Source organism: Eschscholzia californica, unplaced genomic scaffold (assembly GCF_041429995.1).
Source record: "Eschscholzia californica isolate CP2 unplaced genomic scaffold, dmEscCali1.0.p SCAF_2, whole genome shotgun sequence".
Taxonomy (NCBI): Eukaryota; Viridiplantae; Streptophyta; class Magnoliopsida; order Ranunculales; family Papaveraceae; genus Eschscholzia; species Eschscholzia californica.
The window spans coordinates 11,407,493-11,431,743 of NW_028238309.1; the positions used below are offsets into that span (position 1 = coordinate 11,407,493).

The following is a 24,251-nucleotide window of genomic DNA, read 5'->3' on the forward strand; positions in this document are numbered from 1 at the left end:
CAGTAACTTAGGTTATAAGGTGATCTTAGTCCTATATTGTAAAGGTTCATTACGGGTTGTAGCGTCTAGAACGAGCACCCGTTTGACTAGTTGAATGATATGGCAAGTTTTGTCCAATCACCACTAACCACATGACATACAAATTGGTAGGATGCAGCGGGTCAGGCATGACTTTGTGAGCCGACGTCTCTGAATACTAATGGGTTATTTTGATCCAATCTGAAATGTCATTTTTAGCGAAGTATTTGTCCGAACTACAGAAAAAAACGTAGCTAATTTAGCTACGTTTTCAAAATAGCACGACAATTTCCATATTATATATGTCATTTTCCACTGCAAATATCTAATCGAATTCTAATTACTCTCTTAATCCACATATTATCTACTCCTTAGAGTCTAAACTAAAGCTCATGTGTCTGTAAAAGTTTTAATAGGAAACTTGATAATTCTCAAGTTTTAATAGGATTATCTATTTCTCAAAATATTCTATGATTGATTCTTTGTATATATATACAGAGAAATGCTAGGGTATATGCCGTCCCCTAGGGCACAGACACTTGTATCAATCAAATGTTACGAAATTTATTGTTAAATTTTATTAAGAGAGAGATTTTTATTAGTTATTATTTTTTGTACTATTTATATAACCCAAATTTACACTTTTTTGTATTGATACATGTGATTTACCGATATAGCAAATCATTTTTTTTAGTAGGAGAAAAAAAAATGCCGGGAAAAACCAACGAGTTGGTTCATTTTGGAATTTAAAACACAACGTCAACTTGCACTATTCACACGGCTTGACATGGACCATTGGTTTTGATGAACGCCACGTAAAATAAGGTCCAATTGAACCCAAAACTCTAAAAGTCTAATTTTTCATTTACTTCTTACTCGTGAGTAGCTTAAGACAATTCTTCAGCAACTATGGAAAAGTCCCACGTCTGAACAAACAGGGTCGGTACAAAATCCATATTGGTGTCGCAACGTCCCGTGGTTGAAGTCAGATTCAGACGTGAAGTTTGGGTCCCAAAAGGTAAAATGGTCATAGAAAGGCATTTTTATTCTATACAATGATACTTTTATTCTGTATAGTTTTTTTTTTTTTATGAAGATTATTCTGTATAGTTACGTTATTATGTTATATATGCAGAAACATCATACTTGACTAGAAAAAATGTAGAAAAGAAAACGTCAATCTAATTTACTGTCACTAAACGGTTGGATTGCGAGATGTGTTGCATCTAATAAGATAGGGTTTCTAAATGGGAACAATGTTATATACAATAATCTTTTATATTTTGAGTTCTTAGTAAAAAAATCTACACCTAAACACACATTTAGTCCACCCTAATTCTAATATAGAATTTTAAACCAAAATAATAATTATAATGGATATTTAGTCCAAATTGACCCATCTCTATAGAAAAAACAGATCTCTATTATTTCTATTTAATCATAATATCCATTATAACCTTTTATATAAGAAAAAACACACTTTCGAAAACCAATCCCCAAAATTCTCTTTCTTTATTTTTCTCAGATTTTTTGATTGATTTCAAACTTACTATCTGTTTCGCAATATATATGTTATTTAGTATCAATTACGTATATTTCTACAACAAAACACATTTAGTATAGTTAAAGTATGTCTAGATGTCAAAGTTACGGTGTTTTTCTGTTTATTGATTCTTGTTTTGTTTCATAAATAACGTGTTCTTTATTGTTAAATTAAGTTTCATACTTTATTTCAATTTTTTTTATGTGTCATACATAACACATTATGTCCTAACAATGTTTCTTCTAAAAGGGAAAATGACTAAAATTCTTTTTTCTGGGAAGGTTGGGCGTTAATCCCTTTTTGAATTTTATTTTGGGCCTAAAACCCGTGGACCCAATAAATTGCAAGAAAGTGGACAAACGGATGCAGATGCAAAAATATCTCTAATTTTGTCGACCTGCCCTTGATTGATTTATTTTCTTAGACCCCTAATAAACTCACCTAAGAAATTCATCCAGGAAAAAACTCACTTCAGAATTTCATAAATAGGAAAACAATTTTTTTTTCCAACTTTGGGGTTTCATCTTGGTCTTTAATTAATCAAAAACATTTGTAGGATTTAAAGAAGAAATACAAACTCCGCTTCTCTGACACCTTATTAACTAGTGTTAAATTTTATATTGTGTGGTTTATATGGAAGACGAGAATAAATTATTGTTTGAAGGAATAAAGCCTTCTACAGGAGGTATCATTCATGCAAGAAAACTAAGGCTTAAAAAGATAGACAATGATCCCAACTGACAAACTAGAAGAGAGAAGAATGACGAAACGCCATCGGTGTGGCAAACACCGAAACCAAGAGCGAAATTCAATTTTGATGCTGCCTTCATCCTTGGAAAGGCGACAACGACAATGGTGTGTTGTGACTCCAATGGAAATTTTGTAGCAGCTGGAACTAAGAAGAGTGAGGCATCTTGTCTGATAGAGGTTGAAGCAAAATCGTCACATTTGACATTGAATTTAGTGAACACAAGTGAACCAGTTTCCTACTATTGTTGAAGGTGAGGCGATGGTGGTGATTAATAGTTTTCTATCGACTGAAAAGAGTATGACATGGAGAATCCAGACAGTAATGACTGATGTACTATCCGAACTCAATAAATTACACGGTATAGAATTCATTTACTGCTCAAGACATCTTAATTGTGCGGTTCATACTTTAACAAAAGAGGATCTCATATTAAATGAAAATAACGTATGGAACTCTAATCAGACTCTAGGTTGCATTGTAAGTCAGTTGGGGATAGATAAATCTAACATTAACTCTTTTCTAATCCACGACTAAAGTCAAGGCTAATGCCTATTTTCATAAAAAAAAAACTATAAAAAAGTTAACAAGTCTGAAATGAGATTTAGTATAAATTTTGCAATTACCGAAGATAAGGTTGCTTTGGGTTGAAATTTAATGGGAACAATTATGCAATTACCGCCAACAACCCTTGGCTCAAGTGGTAAGAGGTAAGTCTTCCAACTTAGAGGTCAAGGGTTCGAGGCACACGCTTACCAATTCAAAAAAAAAAAAATTATGCAATTACCGAATCTCCTAAAAACTTCCTCACTCCCTCTGCTCCTCATTGTTCATAAAATGAGATTTAGTATAAATTTTATTTCTTGTTGTTTATGAGTTACATATTTGATGTTATTTGTCTCTTTTGACGAGTGCATAATTTGTAATTATAGTTTTCTAAAAAATGCTATAAGTTTAGGTTTTAATGCAGACGTATTAGAAGAGGCTACAAGTCAAAACTTATGCGAAAGTCCAAACATACATGAAAATAATAGTCTCTATTTTCAAGTCAACTCTCTCCGTCATAGATTTTTTTCACCTTCTAGACGTACGATTCCTCTTAAAGCAGGTATATTTTTGTAGTTTTCTCTTCTGAAAAAATAAGTCAAGTTCTTTGTTCAAACCATGTGGACTTGTGGGTTTTCGGGTTCTAGTGGAGTGCCCTAGTAATTTCTCCTCCCCGTCTCAGAGTCAATCGTAACACGAGAAAAATGATCTAGCCATGGATAATCCAAAGAGACTCGGGAAGAAACCCCAATCAACAGTTTAGATTGATTCGTCAACTTTCTCTTGATCTGGTTGTGGAATTGCTAGGAAATTGCAGGCCGTTGATTTGGATTTCCCTTCCAAATGGACATAGGATTTCCGTGGCTGTATGACCACTATTATTCGTGACAAACTTCAAAAGTCTTCAGGTTTGTTGCGGCAAAAAAGGGTGATGGGCGAACAAGTAAAAGAAGAAGAGACACAGTATTTCTCTAAAGATTTCGAATGGGAAGATCTAAGAGAAGAAATCGAGAAGGATTCATATCTTTCACACCATTTTCTCCCTTTCGATTCAAATCCTCCTTCTCCCTCTTCCCTTCCTTCAAACGATTCAGTCGCATGGGAAACCTTCCACACTCGTCACTTCACTGGCAGATTCTTCAAGGTTGGTTCTCTATCTCTATCTATAGAAATATCAATCAATCACTACATGTTTCTTTTCTTTTTCAAACATTTGAGATTTTGTTAACGTTTCTTTAGATTGATTTTGATTGGGTATTTTTAATTTTATGTTAATAGGAAAGAAGGTATTTACTGAAAGAATTCCCAGAATTGCTTCATTGTGACGAATCTTCAGTGGTTTTGGAGGTTGGGTGTGGGAATGGAAGCACTGTTCTTCCCATTTTACGGTACAATTTTAGTTTTTTTTTCCCTCATTTCTTTGAGCAATTTTATTTGAATAATTTGATTGACTGAATAAGGGGAAAGGATACAAAAATTCACATTGTTATGACTAAAGCCTCTCCCAATTAAGAGTAAAACGTAGGTAAGAAAGTTTCTTATCCCAGTGAAGTTGCCTACTCCAATGGGATAGGGTAGCCAGAATAATGTGGATTTTTTCCCTGTGATCGCACGCACACCTTTCTCTGGGATAGGCGCGTGTTCAATATGATTGCAATTCTTCACATTGCAGTGTGACAGTGTCAACCTTTGTCTGGGATCACATAATTTGATCATTTGTATGTTAATGACCACAATCGTTTATTTCAGCTCATCAGCTCTTGTTAATCTGTCATTCTTACAAAAATTGTGGTTATTGTTTAGCCGCAGGCAGAACATCTTTGTTTATGCATGTGACTGTAGTAGTGAGGCTCTTGACAGGGCTAAGGAGATGATAGGCACAACTGATGGAGGTTCGATTAAACATCGGTTCCATCCATTTCTTTGTGATTTTTCTACTAATGGGTTTCCGAAGTGGTTGATCTGCAATCTATGTCGGAGAACCTCCGCGAAGGAGCTTTTGAATTCTGAGAAAGGTTCCTCACCTTATGCCATTCATCTTTAAGATTCTCAGGGCTATTTCCTTTTCATTGTTATAAATTTTGGAAAACAGGAATTTTCTTGGTAATACATGCTTATGATAGTTCAAATGGCCTCCCAGAGTTTAAAGATGAGAAAGAGGAGTTAGACAGCTCATCCTCCTTGAAACAAAGTCAATGTTGTCTAGGTGGGGTGGATTTTGTCACGATGGTAAGTTTACTTATTTCAAGTAGTTGCACTAAATTTTCTCAAAAGATGAATAAAATAATTTTTTCATAAAATGCTATATGCTTCCACTATAACAAACAATATAGCCATGTGTGTTAATAATTATTATAATTATTATGATTAATGTCGAATAGAAATAATTCCCTCGATTGAATGTATACGATGCTTGTAATTATTAGTACAAGTAGTCCTCATTTTTATTGGAATACAATTGTAGGTGGTTCTATTTTAGGTCCACTGTCGGGAATAGGTTCATTGGCGCCTAGTTGTTTAACTAACAAATTAACTTGATGAACACCCATCAAACTCTAGTAAGTTTCCACCCGAAGGCCAATAATGTTATTAACAACGGTTGTTTGCAGCAAAAGTTTCACTTTCACACCACAACAAACACATTCATCATGTTGGAATCCAATATAGAAGTTAGGGTTAGAAGACCTCATGAGTTGAGTTGCCCAAAAACTAAAAAATGGAACAAATAGCAGAAATTAAAAAACTTACAAGATAGGGTGGTTTAAGATCTCCAAACCAAGGGCGTTAGTGGTGAAGGTAATTCATTTAAGCTCCTGAAATGAAGAAGTCCAACAAAGATGAAGGCCTAGATTTCAATGAAAAGTTTATCCGATATTGTTAACGAAGAGGCTTCGCTGAAAATTTTCCTTAGATTTTCTTGATGTGAACCTATTGATCGTGGAGGGTTAAATAAAACACTCGAATGCTGTAGTATGCTTTGTGCATCACTCATTTCGCGTCTTCAGGTGCCATATAGACGGAATATGGTTTTAGATCTCATACAATTTGGTACAAGTTAATCAGAACCAAAGTTACTAAAAAATCTACCCATGCCCATGTATCCCGTATTCCCCCTCTCTTTTGGTATGTTGACACGATGCTACCTAGATGAATTGCTTCACTACGTGGTACGAGTATTTGTACGTGGTATGCCGCCAGTATGCAGTACACTATGAGTATACCTCTTTTGTACTAAATTTGGGGTCGCGGTATGCTTGGGGGTGTTTCCTTAGAAAATTATATATTTTCCTTGATGCATATAGAATATATAGACTCAACCTCATACATTCCATCTCCATATAACTGAAAGTATTCATAGTTAATTAAAAAATCTTTGTAGTTAATTGCTCGACTTATTAATTCTACACTCTACAGACTTTAAAGAAAAAGTTGGGTTAATTGAAGTTGAAGATTTGAAAATTGATCTGAACTTGCTGTCAGTCTTAGGATCATATATATATTGTTCTTTTGCATTATATTGCTTTCAAAATCTGTATCTGCTAATGCTCTAAGTAATATACTTCCGCTGATATTTCCAGATATTCACATTATCTGCTATACCATTTCAAAGGATGCTGCCAGCGTTAGCAAAGTGTCTTGCCGTCCTGAAGCCAGGTGGATTGCTCCTGTTCAGGGATTATGGTAAAATGCTTTACCAAGCATTAATTATGCTTTACTACTCAATCTGTTCATATTTTCCTTGAATTTGAGTCCATCATTACTATCTTATACTTGCTGAAAACTTCTTTTGACGTGATCAGGGCTTTATGACATGACAATGCTTAGATTTCAGCCAAATCAAAGAGTAGGATTCAGGGAGTACATGCGATCTGATGGAACACGTTCTTATTTCTTCTGTCTTGATACTATACGTGAGCTCTTTGTCAATGCAGGCTTCATTGAGGTATTAATCTTCTACTGGAATTATTATAATTTAAAATGCCACATTTGCACTTTTGCAGTCAAGTTACCTCTTTCCTTAACCATCACAATCCAATCATGGGGCGTGATGGAACCTGATTTTCAAAAGAACCCAGATCTTTTATCCAGTTTATAAGTTTCATGAGGATTTCAGCGTTTTTGTGCGAGTTAGGTTACTTGAACTAACTGGATCCGTTACTCTTGCTGTTTCACTGGCTATTAATTATTAAGAATTAGAACCTCTGTTTTATTTTATTAAAACTGGTACTATTGAATGCCCCGGAAAGCTAACGATATAATGCCTAGTTGATTGTTTTGTGACTATTTTCCTTTCCAGTCTTTTAGTTAATTTGTTTGTCCCATTTCCTATCTCCGCCTAACTCGTTCTTCACTCTCCGCCTCACCCATTCTTCACTCTCATTTTCCGCCTTAGACGAAATAATCTTGACCATGATTTATCCATATTCATATAAAAAGAAGATGTAATTAGTTAAACTCTTCTGATAAATAATAGTTTTTCAAACTAAACAGTTCAAAATTAAAGCAAAGGAGCAGATTAACTAATCCAAAGGAGATATGTAGGTGAAGAACCTTTATGACTTTACCAAATAGATTTTCTAATTTCAATAAAACAGCAACTCCTAATCCTTCTGAGAGACTTGATAAGTAACAAGTTCTAAGTAGCGCGTTACTAATTAAAAACAATAACTAAAACAGAAAAAGACTCCAATTAAAACAATCTTTCACAAGTTGCTGATGAATGGCATGGTAGTGGCGTAACTTGGGTACAGAACCACATCAAGGTGTATGTTTGTTGAGGTCTATTTTCCGGTTATATCTTCTGATATATTGTCTCGTAAGTGCAGCTTGAGCTTGAATACTGCTGTGTGAAGTCTGTAAACCGACGGAAAGGGAAGTGCATGCGAAGGGTTTGGGTTCACGGCAAGTTCCAAAAGCCCATTTGATGTTGCGATTCGAATACTACCAGTTAGGTATGTAGCGGTACTATACAAACAATATAAGTGTTATGTATAGACTCGCGGCCCGTTATAGATGTGAAGACGTCTCACAACATAGTAGGATTGGTGTGTTGGGCTAGAACCAATTCATTAATCCTCAACAGTGTGAGATATTTGTATGTACAACAAGCCAGAGCCCATAACACGCAAAATTTTCAAAATAAACAGTATATATTCATATTTCCTTTTACTCAACCATATTAATGAAGCCTTTTGAGTGAAGAAGAGAGCATGAAGCAAGGAACTAAATTTCGAAATATTTCAGCCGAAATGACCGAAATATTTCCATGCCTACCGAAATTTCCACTGAAACCGAAATCGAATTGCTTTAATGCATACCAAGGAATATTTCGAATTTTGAAATTTTCGGCTGAAAAGACCGAAATATTTTTATTTCCATGCCTACCAAAATTTCCACCAAAAACGAAATTTCGTTTTCAGTTTCACTTCTGAAATCTCAGTTTCAGCGTGTGCTTGTTCTTGGCTCATATTAAAAGGACATATTTTCTATCTCTCTTAATCTATACCCTGAAATAACACATTATGCATGATCTTGAGTTGAGACCATATTGATGATTTCAGTTTTGTCCAAGACTCAAAATTTTGCATGCCATGTTGTATAATCTTTATACATAAATGAAGTAAACTGAATTCTGTGAGTTTTGGTTTATATATCGGCACGTAATTAAGCATTCACTTATCTAACAATTTCAAAACTTCTGTTGTTGACGATCATATCAGGTAAGGGAGTCGAAGAACAGAAAAACTAAGAAAATGCATATATTGTGGAGCTAGGAAAAAAAGGTACCACATTCCCTTTATCGGCATTAAGGAATACGGCAACGATATTGTTATTTCCTTTATTTAAAGTAATACATTTACAGACTTTATCAAATAATATAATTTGTTTATGTTTTGGTACACATGAATCTGTCTCTACATATAGAATTGCTGACACTTCATCTCTGAAGAAACTTAAAGAATTGGAGAGTAACGGCTAAGTATGGATGATGACACCTTATGAATGTGGGTAGTAGTAGCCAACAAATATATATGATGCAACCCCACTGCCCTAATTCTCATCTTTCCAAAATAGTGTCAGAGCCCTAATAAGTTCAACTAGTGAAATCATGTGGCCAAAAATAAAACTAACCAAACTAGTTTTGGCATATTCTTTAGTTTAATAATACTATTCAGGACGCGTCAAGCCCTGGTAAAATTCTTCGCTTGGCGTCTAATCAACCCACATGCACAGCCGTTTCTGTAGGCCCTTTGTCAATTCTTGAGTTTTAGTATTGCGAATGTAGTCGACTGTCGATATGTGACGCGTTAGCTACATCACTGCACGGGACTAGGACTATTGAGTCATCTAATCCAATGTCATCCCAACAGAGTGACTTTTCTGTTTTATCTAAATTGAAAAACTTATTAATTCAAAAATTAAAGTCTGGTAGGAATTTTAACATAATGAAATGGACCATTTAGAGCAAGTAGTAGTTATTTATGTAGGCTATTCAAGTGAAATGGAGCAGGTCTAATTAGTGTTACCCTTTATTTGGCCAGTCCTTTTAGAAAACAAGAAAGTTTTCCCTAGTACACCATTTTCTTGGTGTTAAAAGTGTTAACTGAAAAGGAAAAAAATAAATAAAAGAACCATAATCAATAATAAGAATTTTTTTTTATGAAATGAAATTGTGCTTGGTTAAACCGAACTCAACCGAGCTGAATAATCAGTTCGGCTTCGGCCGACGATTTAGTCAATCCGCCACCTATTGGTTCGATTCGGCTCAACCTAAAACCGAAAAAAACCGACTGTTGCATACCCTTAGTTTGTATATTACATCTGGTAGTTTGTACAATACATATTTTAGTGTGTAATTATTACTAGTAATTCATACTTCAATGGTTCAACAGATCTAGAAAGGAGAGAGAATTTTTTTTTAATGTTTGAAGGTCGCCGGCCTGAAAATTGGCTGGTCGGCGGTCTTCGCCGGTGAAGTGGCAGGGAGAGGTGATGAGATGAAAGAGAGAGAAAAGATGACTGATTAACGGTGTTATAACGGTAATTGAAAAAAGGGTTCATCTAGATATTTTTGATAAAGTAGGAGGCTAGACAGGAAGCTGATCACAAAGTTGGGGGCTATTTGAAAAATAACCATTGAAAATTAGGTTATGACCTATTAGAAATGGTGAATACATAACTGCCTTTGTATATATATAGAGGGATAAAGTTGAAAAAAGGGAAATCTTTTTTGCCTAGAGATAGGATTTGGTGCATTGGATCTTCATTTGGACTAGATGTGGGTATAATTTATTTTTAGACTTTTGACACATTTTGAAAGATGAGTGAACTATTAGCACTATTAGGGTCTTGTATTTGAACCTCTAGCCCTTTTTTTTTGTTGGTAGGGGGAGCCGTGGTACAAAAAATTGATTTTGTACTAGATGATTCAACCCCCCGTACAAATGTCAAATCTAAACTAGTCTTCAGGACTTCGATTAACCTAATAGATATGTGAACACAACAACTTATCAAAAATCCTAGTATCTTTATTCAAATCGAAATTCATAACTAACTATCTTCATCCAAAAGCCTTAGTGGATTTGTTTGATGAGAGAAGAGATAAGTTTTATTGGCTAGAGAATATCTTACAACAAAAATATACAAAATGACATGAGAAACAGTAACACGTTACTTTAAACACAAGAAATACAATTCAGTGGCAGTCTTTAGCTCATATTGAGAAAATAAAAAAAAACTAAAACACCAATTCTACGACATCAAATGCAAAGCAATGGTCCTGTTGAAATTCTTGCAAACTGGGTGCGGCATAATAATAGTACAAGAATTTTCGATGCTATTCCTCATATTCTGCCCCAATTACATTATAATAATATTCTTAATTATTAATATAATTGGTATTTGCAAAAAAAAAAACTATATATATTTCTAACAATTTTTAATCGGTAGGAAGTTTAGATATATTTTTAGTTTATGGGAAAACTATTTTAACTCGCATCTTCATTTTCTATTTATTGGATTTAGGGTCAACTTTAGCCCTTTTTCTCCGGAAATGTTAAGTGTACAAGTGATTTGTCAAAAATCTTTGACTCGATGAGTCACACGGATAAAATAACTGTTTACATCAAAGTCAAACTTTGAAAAAACTGTCTTTTAGTGAAAATGAGTCATTAAGTCAAATATTTAATCAAAGATTTTGTCATTGTAGCGCTCTCCTTTTTTTTGTTGTTGATTCCTATGATTCGAGAGTGCAATGGTAATCCATCTTGCATATCCACAAAATAAAAAGAGTTACTTCCTCAATTTCAAAATATCATCTTTAGTCGTGTTAATCGTGATCAGAACAAACCGGCAGAGTATTTAGCGAAATGGGGGAGGACGCATCTTGGCCAACATTATTGGACTACCGTATCGTTTTTATTTCTCATTTGTATTGTGATCAGACTTTTCATTATTAATAATTGATTTAGCTTTCAACAAAAAAAAGAGGTTTAGCCGGTTCCCATGATAAAAAAATCAATAATACGTCAAAACTGTAGTCAACCTATCCAAGGGCTTAAATTGTTGAATAACAAAATCTCACATTGGTTTCATGAACATCTAATTCCCAACCAAACTAGAAGCATGACTTTTTTCTTCTAAAGCAATTAAAGTCACAGTTTTATGTCATCAAAGACTTTTAGATTACTTTCAATTAAATATTGTATAACAAAAAAAAAATAAAAATAAAAATATTGTCGACAGGTGTTAGTGATCCGAGTACAAGAAAACAAACAAAAAGCAGCAGTTCCCAAGTACGGCGTTCGGCGGAAAATTAATTTTATACTTAAAACCCCCAAAATCTAACTCTTTACATACTTCTTTTTATCTTAATTTATTCCAAATACATAATGAAATAAAAGCCCACGAACTATATATAAATATATTAATCGATGATAAATAGTCTTTTTCGAAATAAAAAATATAACCCAAAGTTTGAAAATTCTCAAAATTTATTTTAAATGTTCCCTTAGAAGCTTACATTCATACCTTCCATGTCTCTAGTTTAGTACCTTTATAAAGATCTCTTTATGCCCTAATATTTCAAGACCCACTTGTGTTCTGTGCCCTTGCAAATTTTCTTGCACCCCCATTTCCCTAGTGTGTTCGTGTGTGTCTGTGGGTTGTTCAAGATTGAGTTTTGTTCAAATTCCCATCTCTCTCTTTACCTTATCTCTCTATTTTAGAAATTAATGGCTACCATGAGTAGTACTAGTTCATCAGTTGGTAGTGGTTCTCCTTGTGGTGCATGTAAATTTCTAAGAAGAAAGTGTGCTACAGATTGTGTGTTTGCACCTTATTTCTGTTCGGAACAAGGGCCAGCTCGATTCGCCGCGATTCATAAGGTTTTTGGTGCTAGTAATGTTTCAAAATTGTTATTACATGTACCTGTTCACGATCGTTGCGAAGCTGTCGTTACGATTGCTTATGAAGCTCAAGCTAGGATTAGAGATCCTGTTTATGGTTGTGTTTCTCATATTTTTGCACTCCAGCAGCAGGTACTAGTTAGTAATCATGCTTATATATATACACAATTTTGGCTTCAAGGAATTCTTTTAATATATATGGGGTATTAGTTCTTTTTTTATAGTAGAACAAATTAAGCTTTACTAAACACTGTGTTATTTTATGTGGTAATAACCTAGTAATAGTGATTAGCATTATCCCACATCATCTGTACAATAGAATTCTTAGAGCAGAGAAGTCTAGGCAAGTCCTGTTATTCTTTACTCTAGACATACGCGAAATCAACTGTCTTTATTTTCGAGTCAACACATTTTCTCTCTCCTGATGGACATTTTCGGTCTTGATGGATGGTTAATTCCTGTTTAGGTCTGGGATAGGTCTACTTTTGTAGCCTGTTTTATCATTTTCTTAAGGAAGAGTAACTTGGGGCATGAAACTAGAGCTAGTGGGGAGGTATTAGCATTATCAGATCTAATAGAGTAGCAATGAACAAGATTTCTTGGTGTATGTTTGTGAATAGGTAGCAAGTTTGCAAGGTCAACTGATGCAAGTGAAAGCTCAATTAATGGCGAATAATAACATCGTGGATTCGCGGTCCTTAGAGAACCATTGGATGGGGATCAACATAGGCGGTGCCGGTGGTGGTGGTGGTGGTGGTGGTGGTGGAGGGTTTCATCAACAACATCTGAGCTATCAGACTAATAATTGTATGAATAATAATAATTCATCAGTTTCACCACAAAGTTCGCTTGATTCGTCGGTTGATAACAACAGTAGTAATGATATAGGAGGAGGAGTTCAAGAAAACAGAGATGAAGATGATCATCATCATCAATACTATTCTCCATTTCAACCTTGTAGTAAGAAAAGATTAGTTTCTAATACTGACTTGAGTGAACTTCAAGCTTTAGCTTTTAGAATGATGAGAAACTCATAATCAACTCATGGTAATTAAGATCTGTCTTTTTCTCTCTCAAACATATGCTTATGTTATGGGAAATGGTAAAATCACAAAGGATTTTGACAAAAGAAGTTGCCCAGCTGATGTGGAAGTTGTGATTTGAAACTTTGACGAAATCTAGGCCGTTGAGAGATGAATATCACAACCACCACATCAGCTGGGTAACTTCTTTTGTCAAATCCTTTGTGATTGTATCACTTCTGGTATGTTACAGATATGTGTTTGCATGGGCATGTAAATTCAAAGAAAAACTAAGTTAATAATTTGACAAGCTTAATTTAGTAAGGTATATTAGGTGTTTTTACTTGAGAGATAAATCAATGCTAATTAGTATTTTTTTTCTTCTATCAATTTTCTCTCTATATATTACGTTGTGTTTTAACCACAAAGTTGTGGTAGTTTTTGTTGAAGGAAAATGTCACACCCATCGACAAAATAGGTGTGAATTTCAATGGGACGACTGGATTCACGACACTTTCTCTTTCTTGATGAAACAGAGTAATTGTGAGTCGTTCGATGGTGATTCACTCTAAATTCATAATAATTTTGTTGCCCTCTCTATCATGATTGTTTGTTGAAACATTAAAAATGACTAGTTTGTCATTTCAAGAAAACAAGTCCATCAGCCAAATGTGAAAGAATTATCTCGCTCTTTGAAAATCAGAAGAAGAAAGGCATACAGCCTAAATCTTTCAGAACAACAGAGGTATATGACCTCCGTGGTCTCTCTTAAGACAAGGGGTATTTTGACCATTTTATAAAAGAAAAAGACCAAAATATCTCTCGCGTGATTGGCTACGTATGTGAGGAAGTCACCAAAGGATCACTATGGGTAATTTTAGCATTTTTGCTTTCTAAAACACAAAAATAAAGAAGATACTCGTTACCACCTAACCGAAGTAGGGAACTATTTTAAAATGTTTTTGCAACATACAATTTTTAGTACGAACAGTATCTAAGCAATAATGCATTTAAATATTATAATCAGAACTTAAGTATTGATTAAAATAAGTATAAAGCAATTTAATTTTGATTGTTGTGTAGTAGCTACGGAAACTGATTATCCCTTAGTAACTTTATTACGTGTAAAAGTTTGATCAGATAAGAACGTTCCAACTATTACTTATACAAACTAAACTAAACTAAACTAATTATGCGCGTAAATAAATTACTAAATAACTCTGTCCTTTTACAAGACAACATCAATGTCATAAGGATTCTGAAATCCCTCATTTTCAGTAAGAACCCATTGTTTAGTGTTTCATGTTTTTCAGAGTTAAATAGGGAGATCGATCTAACTACTTTAACATATATGCCACTTTTATTTAAATGGGGTATTTGTCGTATGCGAGGATACATATTAAAAAATGGATTAGTTTGCGCTTGCTTCAACTAATTGCAAGAATTTGTTCTTGAAAAATAAATGAAAAAACTTAGTAGAATTCCTATTATTAATAAACAATAAGAAGTAAATTTACGGTCATAGTACTACTGATTCCACTCTGTCAAAACTATCTTAATATGTAATCAAAATTATCTTAATATCTAAAAACCGAATAAAAAATCTAATAATTTGCTAAAGTAGTTTAGTTAGTAAACATCTTGTGCAACAAACATGAAGTCATAATTTCAATACTCTCCCTTGCTAAACTTTTTATTTCTTGATTATCTCAACTGATCAATATTATCTTGAACTATTAGTAATAATAACAACTATTGATTATAGATGATGCAACTAGTTTTAGGTTAGTCTGTATGAAAGACTAGTTATCAAGTTTATTACTTATTGTTTAATTTTTTTCATGGAACAAGTGGAGTTGGACATCTGTGGTTTTTGCTTAAAAAATATTTGGGAGCAAAAAAATACACGACTTAGATTCATCTGAGATACGAAGACATTTCGTACTTCGTTCGTGTTTGCTGAATGCATTACTTGTAAATAAAAACTTGTGTTTTAAGTTTTAACATTATTGGAAAAAAAATCTATTTTTTTTTCGAACTAGGTCCTTAAATTCTTAATCACACCACTATTTTGGAGCATATGTTAGGAGGACCTCACATTATTTTCCATCCCAAATGTACCATTCTTCTCAACAATAATCTTCTTTCTCTTCCAGGTTAGAGATTTAGTCATTTAGATACATTGATTAATTGATTGTCCTATTAACAAATATGAAACTACTTCAACAAAATCGAGAGACAAAAGGTAGTTCTTAAAGTAGTAGGTAAAAGCTTTCTTTTGTGTCTAAAAAAGAAGACTTATTGTAGTGGGGATAAGTTCATGTGTTTGTGCTTGTTATAAAGAAACGTTTTCTATTACTTCTTTCTCTAAAATATATTATTTATGATACGGTAATGAGTCGGTGTCTCTTCAGCTATATTTTGAAGTTGGACACGGTTTTGGGAATCTGAAATAGTCTCTGGAAAATACAAACTTATAGTCAATAGAAATTGACTTAGGGAGCATCTTTATATTCAGTCCAAGAATTAACATGATCGTATTTTAGTCTCTAATCTTCCATTTTCATCATCATGTCACCTCCACATTGCAACTTCCGACCACTACCACACTTCCAACCACCGACCCTTACCGCTACCATTTTTTTCTCTGTGTTTTATCTTTTTCTATCTCATTCTCTTTGTTATCCCGACCTCCATTATGATCTCTTCCACCACCACCAGAACTTTTCCCTAGCTTCGGGTTCTCGTTACTAATCCCAATCGCCTCTCTAACAATATTCGTATCTCGCCGTGAACATTACTAATCCCAATCGCCTCTCTAACAATATTCGTATCTCGTCGTGAACGTCCTTCAACAAGAGCTTGAATTCTATCTCTATAACCAGGACGATAAATCATTGTATAAACTTTTACGGACAAATGAATTTGACTTCGATTTTTAAAAAATTCTTCATCTAATCTACAAAAGTAAAACACATAAAGGTCATCCCAAGTCATGGTCACTAATGCTTACAAAAGTATAATACGTAAGCCCAGGGCCCCAGACTACAAGTGTAGGCCCAATATGTTTTTGTGGCAGACTTCAAGACTCGTTCATTCACTATATGACATTGATTACATCATAATGCTACAACGTTGAAATACAACATGAAAATTGGATGAGCATGTACACCACTATAATTGATACTTAGGACTCTTAAAAATCATATAAAGACCTTTACTGGTCACACTAAGAGCCCTTAAAACCATCAAGACAACCCTTACTTTATTTAGTGCCTATTATACAACAAACAGGATAAACAATGGGGATAAACTACTTCCACCAAGACTCGAACATAGGACTTCAGATATGTAAGAGCGGGATGCAAGTTCATGGACCAAAGATCCATTTCTGTAAGCCCAATATGGTGACCCAAGCCTGTCAAGTTCTCTATAGACAAACTCCTCATGGGGAGAGCTAAAAACAAAAAGAGGCTCTGCTTGTAGAATTTTGACTGGAGCCGAAAACTATATATACCAGATTTTTAGGTTTCCTGCTTCAAACTGGGGAGTTTCTTTCTCTACAAGAAGTAAAGAAGGTAATCCATGACCCCTAATTTCTTGATTGAGTTTTTATTTGTTCTAGGTTATGAACTTTTAATTGATTTCATGGTAGTTTTCTCTTCAATTCCTTACTGTTGTTTCGACTTATCATTTTTTCATTAATTAGGGTTTAAACCAAATACGGTTCCATTAATGTGATTTAATCAAGAACTTATCCTCAATTTCTTCTTTGATGACAACACGCATTTTCCTCTTTGACATTCTGATGGCAGATAGAATAATTTGAGGAAGATGAGTTTGGGGCCTTTCGACAAGTAATGACTTCAAGTTGTATTTAAGTAATCACTGATAACATCTATTAACGTTGTTGACCTAATTTCAAGTATTGGTGTATGTTAGGTTGGTCAAGCTTACGGCTCGAGCTTTTTACGATGACATTACTCTGAAAAGCAATAACCAGCCAAAGAATGCCAGGAGTGATAATAGAGGGATTGCTGTCGTGATTTTAGATGCTCTCACAAGGTTCAGTCTTCATTAATACTTTTTTTTTCACAAGGTTCGAGTTGATAAATTTATCAAATTTGTATTTGCTTTGAATCTAAAATAGTAGCATTCTCAGTATGCACAATCTTTTGGCGCCAAAGAATGAGATTGACGATCCTAATTGGGCAGTGTGGGCAGTGAACTTAATACCAAAATTCTAGGTTTAAATGATAGCTGTTGAAAAACTATATGAAACATAGTGTCACCTTCACCTTTACTATTTGGATTATATTGTGAAGAAGAGAAGGATGATACATCATACATAGAGGATATTCAGATGCGTCGACATAAAATTAGAATCAAGGTGATTTATTATCTTTTATGCTATCAAAAGCTTAATATGATAAACTAGAATATTTCTGAGGTTATATTCTGTTTTGCGAACATATCCTTACGTTATGTATGTGTAAAGCCGGGCTGTACGTGAGGCATTAGTATTATAATTTTGCATATGCCTATCATTTTTGGAGTGCTGTTGGGAAACATACATATGCACCTTTGAGAAATAGTTGAATGGAAAACTGGTAGATGCATTGTCTCTGTAAATGACGTCATCTACGTGAAATCGCTTGGGTCCCTACCGACTATGTCTCTATATCCTTTCATTCCTTTGGAATAACTTCCAAGGGAATGATGTGTCTCTTGGATAATGATGAAGGCTATTTGTGAAGATTCTTTTGCAAAACCACTTCTCTATCCAAAGAAACAGTGTTGGTTTCTGTACTTGTCTGATACTGAGATTTCCATTATTGTTTTTAGCACTTTCTAAAACAATGCAAGTTATTTTGTGGAGTGCTCTGATTTGTCGTTTCGGCAAGGAATAAAGGATAGTGCTTTGAGTATGGGAAAGGGAACTAAGTAAAGTACATGTTATGGAGTAAATGAACTTGTTGATGTTATTGTTCTGCTGCCAAAATGGCTTAGTGATAAGACATATAGGTTAAATTACCACTTTCAGACTCAGATTTTCTCACTTTCAGGACAGATACAAGTTTAACATTTAAGGTAATGCAAAATCCACGCTTCTTAGTTATAGAAAAAGGGTCCTAAGTCCAAGGATTTTTTTATACATGATTCGATCGTTTATTCCATTCATCCATTGGTACATTTCATCCAAGTATTACTATCATTAAACTACCAAACTGTATCACAGTATCAGTGTGTCATTCGTTAATCCCCATGTGTTGAGGTCCGTAAAAGAAAGTAATGTAGAATCCTCCAACCACAAGGTTGTAAGCTTATCGTGGAGTAGTATGAGCATGTAATGTGTATGGTGGAATAGAGTAGATATTGTTGGAAAGAATTGAATAGTTTAACAGACATTAAGTCTGGATTTGAAATATGCATGTTGAATTCTGGTTTCTGGGGTAATATGTTAACTCTTTTTCACTTGTTAAATAAGGTCTAAATAGGCTTTGTTTTTTCATGCTGCTTGTCAATTCTGATCAATTCTAGACTTCCAATTGTTTAGGTGTCAGTGGGTTAGAGAAGAAGATTTGGCTAGGGATTTGAAGCTGCATTCAAAGCAACTTCGCCGCATTTTGCGGTTTCTTGAAGAAGAGAAGCTAGTGACGAGGGATCATAGGAAGGAGGTTAGTTTTTTTTTTTTTTTTTTTTTTACCGTGATTAGGTGATAATGTCTATTAGTCCCATGTACATATGAATCTTGTGATATAACTTGATTAAGTACTTTTACTCTCCTTCTATTTTAAATTTTGTTGTCGCCAGTTTATTTTGCTTTTGGTTCTTAGCATCGTATGAAACTCTTCAGATATGAAGTATTGTCCACTAGAGATAAAGTGAGTTACTTTGGGATGGTAAGGATTTGAACATTGTGGAACTATTCATAGTTGGAAAACGTTGAGAGATTTTTCGTTTAGATTGTTTCTGTAAGAAACAGCTTATGCACTGTCTGTCCAGTAATGCAGTTACCGACAGTGAGTACAGTATGTGGTTTGTTGACCTCTTTGTTGAGAGCGTGGGAGGTATTGGGTAAAAGTTTTCCTTTTTATATATGATTTTCAACCATTGTGATGGATTGGTTGTTGTTCAGTTCTAAGGGTTTCCTCTAGTTTTTTGTTGAATGGTATTCTGGTTGATAATCCCATTGAAGGTAACATTTTGATATCGAATGTCTACAGGTCCGATTGGATCAAGTACTTGCATATATCAAATTTCATAGAACTCTTTTATAACCAATATGCCATTACAAGTATTAAAGGTCTATAGAGCCTTTAAGAAGAGCCCTTCCATTGCTTATCAAAATTTTGCTTTGCTGCTTAGGTATCTTACCGTGTCTTATGTGTTTTGAACTTGTGTTTATCTTACCCTGGACAATACCTAATGCGGTTCTTCTTGCCTTTGGTGCTCTAAAGATTTAAAGTGTTCTGATATTTCCGACTATCAACTAGTTCTTTTACGTATATAATTCTAATAAGCCGAGAAGCCTTATTATTTCCTAATCTAAGTAGTACGACTCGGACTCGGACTCGGCTCGGCCAAGATCCGAGTCCGAGTCAGGGGGGCGAGTCAGCCGAGTCACTCGGCCGAGTCAGCCAGAGTCGATCTCATTGCTTCCCATAAGTAGTTACTAATGTATGTACTCCATATAATATGATTAATACGCCAATTCAAAATGTAATCATGTTCAAACTTCAAAACTGAAAATTAACAACTAATCTGCAACTTTCTAAAACTATGTTTTGGTAGTTTAAATATTTTATTCAGAAAATCCTTTGGTATATTTTGAATACTTACTACTAATAAATTTTTCTTTTTATGTCTAAAAAATCTTTTGGTATTCTAAAGATTTTAAATACTTACTACTAAATTGCAACTTTCTATAACAATGTTTTGGTATATTTCTAGAAAATCTTTTGCTATTCCAAAGGTTTAAATACTTACTACTAATAGACTTTGTAATTGCAACTTACTACTAATAATCTTTTGAAAGAAACGGAAAATTTTGGTATTTCTAGAATATTTTCAAAAACAGAATTAATATGTGACAAATAAAGGAAAAAAAATTGGCATATACTAGTAACGACCCGAGTCAGATCCGAGTCAGGACTCGGCTCGGTGTATGTCCGAGTCCGAGCCGAGTCCCGAGTCACTCGACTGACTCGGCCGAGTCGTACTGCATAGTTCCTAATAGTACTTCAGTTTAGGGAATCATTCAGTAATGTTGCCTATGATTATGAACAACGATAATTTGTTATTTGATGCTTGATTTTGTATAGACAGCTAAAGGAGCAAAGGTATTTAGTGCTGCAATCGCTGCCACTGGTGATAGACAGAGAAATGGGAACGAGGGAAAAGAAAAGATAAAGCTGCATACCCACTCCTACTGCTGTTTAGATTACTCACAGGTTGGTCTTTGTTGATGTATATCTGTATGGTTTCTACTTGCATATGTTGATTATTTTTCACCAAAAGAGGCTTGGATATGAGTTTGCTGGCTCAAACTTTGTTAGCAGTTAAACAAACTATTTCTTATTTTGTTACTGAAACTGCAACTTTACTGATTTTATTTCATATGCCTGGAAAGTTATTTGTTTCTTAATCACATTCAGTGTTTTCAAAATTCAACCATAGTAAATGATTCTTTGATCATGTGTGTCGCTTCACCATCAATGCTGTATTGCTGTGAATTTGATAACTCAGTTTCCGTTTTCTTCTTTTGTTTTATTATATTTACTTTTTACATTTTTCAAAACTCTCAGTTTGCGTATTCTTAACCATGACTCCATGAGTGTGTTTCGAAAATGTTTGAATACTCAACAAGTTTCCGAAGTGACAATATTGATTTATGTTGATGAAACTTTCACAAACTAATTACTGTTGTATAACAAAATGTGGGTATAGTAAAAAAAAATAACAAATTGAAAATACAGCTGATTATTATATTAGGAGTCTAAAACCCATTGCTACTTGTGGCCCTAATCATTAAAAATTATTTGCAGATATAGGTTAGTAAGTTCTCCAAGCTATGTTGTATGAAGCGCTAGGCGATACGACGGACCTCCCATCTCTAGTAGGCAGTTGAATGGCTCTTAGGTTTTGCCTTTCTAGTCTCTGCTTGAAAATATGACATTAGTAATTAGATATGCATGATATCTACTCTTTCTATACCTCTATGTCGATTGTAATCATCATTCAATACAAAAAATTTCTTTGAAAAAGAACAAATTTTATCCAACACAATCTATTAAGCCTCCTTCGAACAACGTAGATCCGAAGGCCACATTCTTTAGTACACAGTCATCTCTTTATCTCCTTTTACTGTGTCTGGAACTTTTGACTAAGGTCACTACTTTCACCAGTGGCTTTAGGATTAACAGAACTGATAGTTTTAAGCTTAGGGGCTCATTTTCCATAAAGGTGACTTAGGTTTCAGCTTAGGGCCTCATAATTATGGTGTAAGTGCTAGTAAACGTTTCTGTGGACAATGATAAGTGGGAAATCTGTTTGCAGATATATGATGTTGTGAGATACAGACTGCATCATTTAAAGAAAAAACTGAAAGATGCACTGGATAATAGAAACACAGTTCAGGAATATGTATGCCCTGATTGTGGCAAAAGGTTATACTTACTCCTGTTCTCAAAATCCATCTCTTTTTTGTTATATTAAAACAAATTTCCTCATTCTCCATATTCTGTTATTCGACTATTTTCAGGTATACAGCATTTGATGCACTTCAACTGGTCTCCCCATTTGATGAAGCTTTTGTCTGTGAAAATTGCAATGGAGAACTTGTTGCTGAGAGTGATAAGCTAGCTGCTGAGGAAATGGGCGACGGAGATGACAATGCAAGGAGGAGACGGGAAAAGTTGAAAGACATACTTCAAAAGATGGAGGTGTGCTACTAACTTCTTCTTCTATATCTCTTCGATGGATATGCTGAGTTTCGCCGGGGAGCAGACGATTTCATGCATGGTAGGTGTTATATCTTTGGATATGCTGGATTTTTAATGCAGGACCAGTTGCAGCCGTTGATGGACCAACTTAATAGAGTAAAGGATTTGCCTGTTCCTGAATTTGGAACGCTACAAGCATGGGAAGCCCGAGCTAATGCTGCTAACCGTGCAGCAAATGGTGATTCTAGTGCCAATGATCCATCTAAGTCTTCGCAAGGCCAAGGATATGGTGGAATGCATATGCCATTTCTTGCGGATACAAAGGTGGGCAGTAATTTTTCCTTCTTTTACTACGTGTTTTTGTTTCTTTATGTATTTTCTATCATGTTTCTGAGTTCCGACACTGCTGAAACATGTTTGGACGGGTTGATAATAGATTTTTTTCTGATTCTTCGCAGGTTGAAGTTGTTATATTGGATACTGCAGTAAAGAAAGAAGACACCAAACCTGATGCTCCAACTGTTGGTTTGAAAGTCGTGCCTCCTTGGACGATTAAACAGGTCATGAATCTTACGAAGGAACAACGTGGAGAAGTCGCCAACGATGAGTCGGAAATGGATAGGAAATCAGTACTTTCAGATTTATCTGATGACAAAAAGTCAAAAGTTAATGAAAAGGAGGATGACACGAGTATAAAGGCAAGTTCAAAGTGATTAATTTTGACTTTATTATTTCTCGTATTAGAATATGGATGTACGTAACAAATTATGTTAAATCTTCTGGGAATAAAATCTCATTGTAGTTTTTTTCAATCTGTTTAGGAGGAGTATGTCAAAGCTTATAATGCTGCATCACTGAAGAGGCAACAAGAACAACTAGAATTTGCCAAGAAGCATGAAGAACAAACAGCAAATCTATTATCTGATATGCTTTCTGATCGCCAAGTTGGTATGAAATCAAAACGCGAGGAAGATGACGAGGATGATGAAGTTATATGGGAACATGCTCCAACTACAGGTATGGTTTATGTAACTGCTGATTTGGCTGTGGTCTTCTGGGGAAAATAAACGATAGAAGTTATTGACTCCTATTAGCTCTAGTCTTTACTCTCGACGCTTAATGTGAATTTCCGATTAAAAGGACGGACGAGAACTCATCTCCCTTCAAATAGAGTCACTGAATCTCTAGTCGACTGGAGATCAGAACCACATCATCAATTTAGAATTCTAGCGGCATTTAAATCTTCTTTAGTTATCTGAAAGAGAGTTTCAAATTTACTTTCATGCAAGTGCCTAACCCGAACTTTTTTACAGGTACTATAACAGAGAAGTGCAAACTAAATGGTTTAAATACTCCTGTGGAGGAATCTGGTGACGATGAGGACGAAATTGATTGGGAGGAAGGCTAAAAGAAAACCCCATCTTTTTATCGAACACGGTTTGTATATAATAGGCGGAGTTAAACCATGTTAGATTCCTTTTCTTCATTCTATTAGGTTCGTTCGTGAATATCGCCTTGAAAGTTGTATTGTCTCGATATAATTTGGTAAGGGCTGGGGCCCAAATAGTGACTGAACCATTGCTTCAGGCCTGAATATTGTGTCATATTGTTTTACACAAGGGATAAGTTTGATACCCTAATTGAGACCCAATTTAGATGAAGATAATATGATTGTTTTGAAGATCATCTAGTAAAATTCATACATGTTTTAGATCGATAGCCTGTTTAGTCAAAAACTATTCTCGTGTCCCTTCGATTATTCTGTTATTTACTCGAGCTCTGCCTAGACCTCAGCTCAGAGTCTTGTGTGTAGTTCAGTAAGAAGACTCGATGGAAACGTTAGACAGACCTGCCATCTGAAGTCACTTCACACTCCGAGAATCTCTATCCAGCTTCAAGGTTTTATAAATCCTAATTTCTGCTACCTATCAACAATTAATATTTCAAGCTGGTGTGCCGAAAGCTGCCAATTTGCAAAATAATCCCTTGATGGAAGTTCAATTTAGATTTTAGTTTGTCTAT

The 24,251-nt window shown here is 34.7% G+C and overlaps 3 protein-coding genes across 5 annotated transcripts; all 3 read left to right on the plus strand.

Moving 5' to 3' along the window:
* The first annotated feature begins 3,530 nt into the window (after positions 1–3,530).
* On the plus strand, positions 3,531–8,757 carry LOC147556201 (Methyltransferase family protein). 2 transcript variants are annotated; one of them, XM_086664018.1, is made up of 8 exons: positions 3,531–3,999; positions 4,134–4,243; positions 4,659–4,870; positions 4,996–5,084; positions 6,434–6,536; positions 6,656–6,798; positions 7,682–7,807; positions 8,576–8,757. In XM_086664018.1, the coding sequence occupies exons 1-7, from the start codon at positions 3,724–3,726 to the stop codon at positions 7,778–7,780; spliced, it is 1,032 nt and encodes a 343-aa protein (XP_086520144.1). In that variant the 5' UTR covers positions 3,531–3,723; the 3' UTR covers positions 7,781–7,807; positions 8,576–8,757. The 2 variants fall into 2 exon arrangements, with proteins under 2 accessions (XP_086520144.1, XP_086520143.1); XM_086664017.1 differs by having other exon boundaries at positions 3,721–3,999; positions 4,665–4,870.
* Positions 8,758–11,943: 3,186 nt separating this feature from the next.
* On the plus strand, positions 11,944–13,674 carry LOC147556202 (LOB domain-containing protein 29-like). The gene is made up of 2 exons (XM_086663303.1): positions 11,944–12,394; positions 12,883–13,674. The coding sequence occupies exons 1-2, from the start codon at positions 12,089–12,091 to the stop codon at positions 13,297–13,299; spliced, it is 723 nt and encodes a 240-aa protein (XP_086519429.1). The 5' UTR covers positions 11,944–12,088; the 3' UTR covers positions 13,300–13,674.
* Positions 13,675–16,745: 3,071 nt separating this feature from the next.
* Positions 16,746–23,925, plus strand: LOC147556203 (uncharacterized). Of its 2 annotated transcripts, none has more exons than XM_086664019.1 (11): positions 16,746–16,892; positions 17,100–17,141; positions 17,227–17,349; positions 18,842–18,962; positions 20,610–20,738; positions 21,844–21,953; positions 22,049–22,229; positions 22,350–22,553; positions 22,688–22,927; positions 23,051–23,246; positions 23,543–23,925. In XM_086664019.1, the coding sequence occupies exons 2-11, from the start codon at positions 17,119–17,121 to the stop codon at positions 23,635–23,637; spliced, it is 1,422 nt and encodes a 473-aa protein (XP_086520145.1). In that variant the 5' UTR covers positions 16,746–16,892; positions 17,100–17,118; the 3' UTR covers positions 23,638–23,925. The 2 variants fall into 2 exon arrangements, with proteins under 2 accessions (XP_086520145.1, XP_086520147.1); XM_086664021.1 differs by having other exon boundaries at positions 16,757–16,862.
* The last annotated feature ends 326 nt before the right edge of the window (positions 23,926–24,251 follow it).

What these genes read in the sequence shown, in the direction of transcription:
- LOC147556201 (XM_086664018.1), top strand. Translation starts at nt 3,724, where the DNA reads ATGACCACTATTATTCGTGACAAACTTCAAAAGTCTTCAGGTTTGTTG. An exon ending in GCTCCTGTTCAGGGATTATG is followed by an intron (nt 6,537 to 6,655) that starts GTAAAATGCTTT and finishes TGACGTGATCAG; the next exon opens with GGCTTTATGACATGACAATG. An exon ending in TCAATGCAGGCTTCATTGAG is followed by an intron (nt 6,799 to 7,681) that starts GTATTAATCTTC and finishes TCGTAAGTGCAG; the next exon opens with CTTGAGCTTGAATACTGCTG.
- LOC147556203 (XM_086664019.1), top strand. Translation starts at nt 17,119, where the DNA reads ATGAGTTTGGGGCCTTTCGACAA. An exon ending in ACATACTTCAAAAGATGGAG is followed by an intron (nt 22,230 to 22,349) that starts GTGTGCTACTAA and finishes TTTTTAATGCAG; the next exon opens with GACCAGTTGCAGCCGTTGAT. An exon ending in CATTTCTTGCGGATACAAAG is followed by an intron (nt 22,554 to 22,687) that starts GTGGGCAGTAAT and finishes GATTCTTCGCAG; the next exon opens with GTTGAAGTTGTTATATTGGA.
- LOC147556202 (XM_086663303.1), top strand. Translation starts at nt 12,089, where the DNA reads ATGGCTACCATGAGTAGTACTAGTTCATCAGTTGGTAGTGGTTCTCCT. An exon ending in TTTTTGCACTCCAGCAGCAG is followed by an intron (nt 12,395 to 12,882) that starts GTACTAGTTAGT and finishes GTTTGTGAATAG; the next exon opens with GTAGCAAGTTTGCAAGGTCA.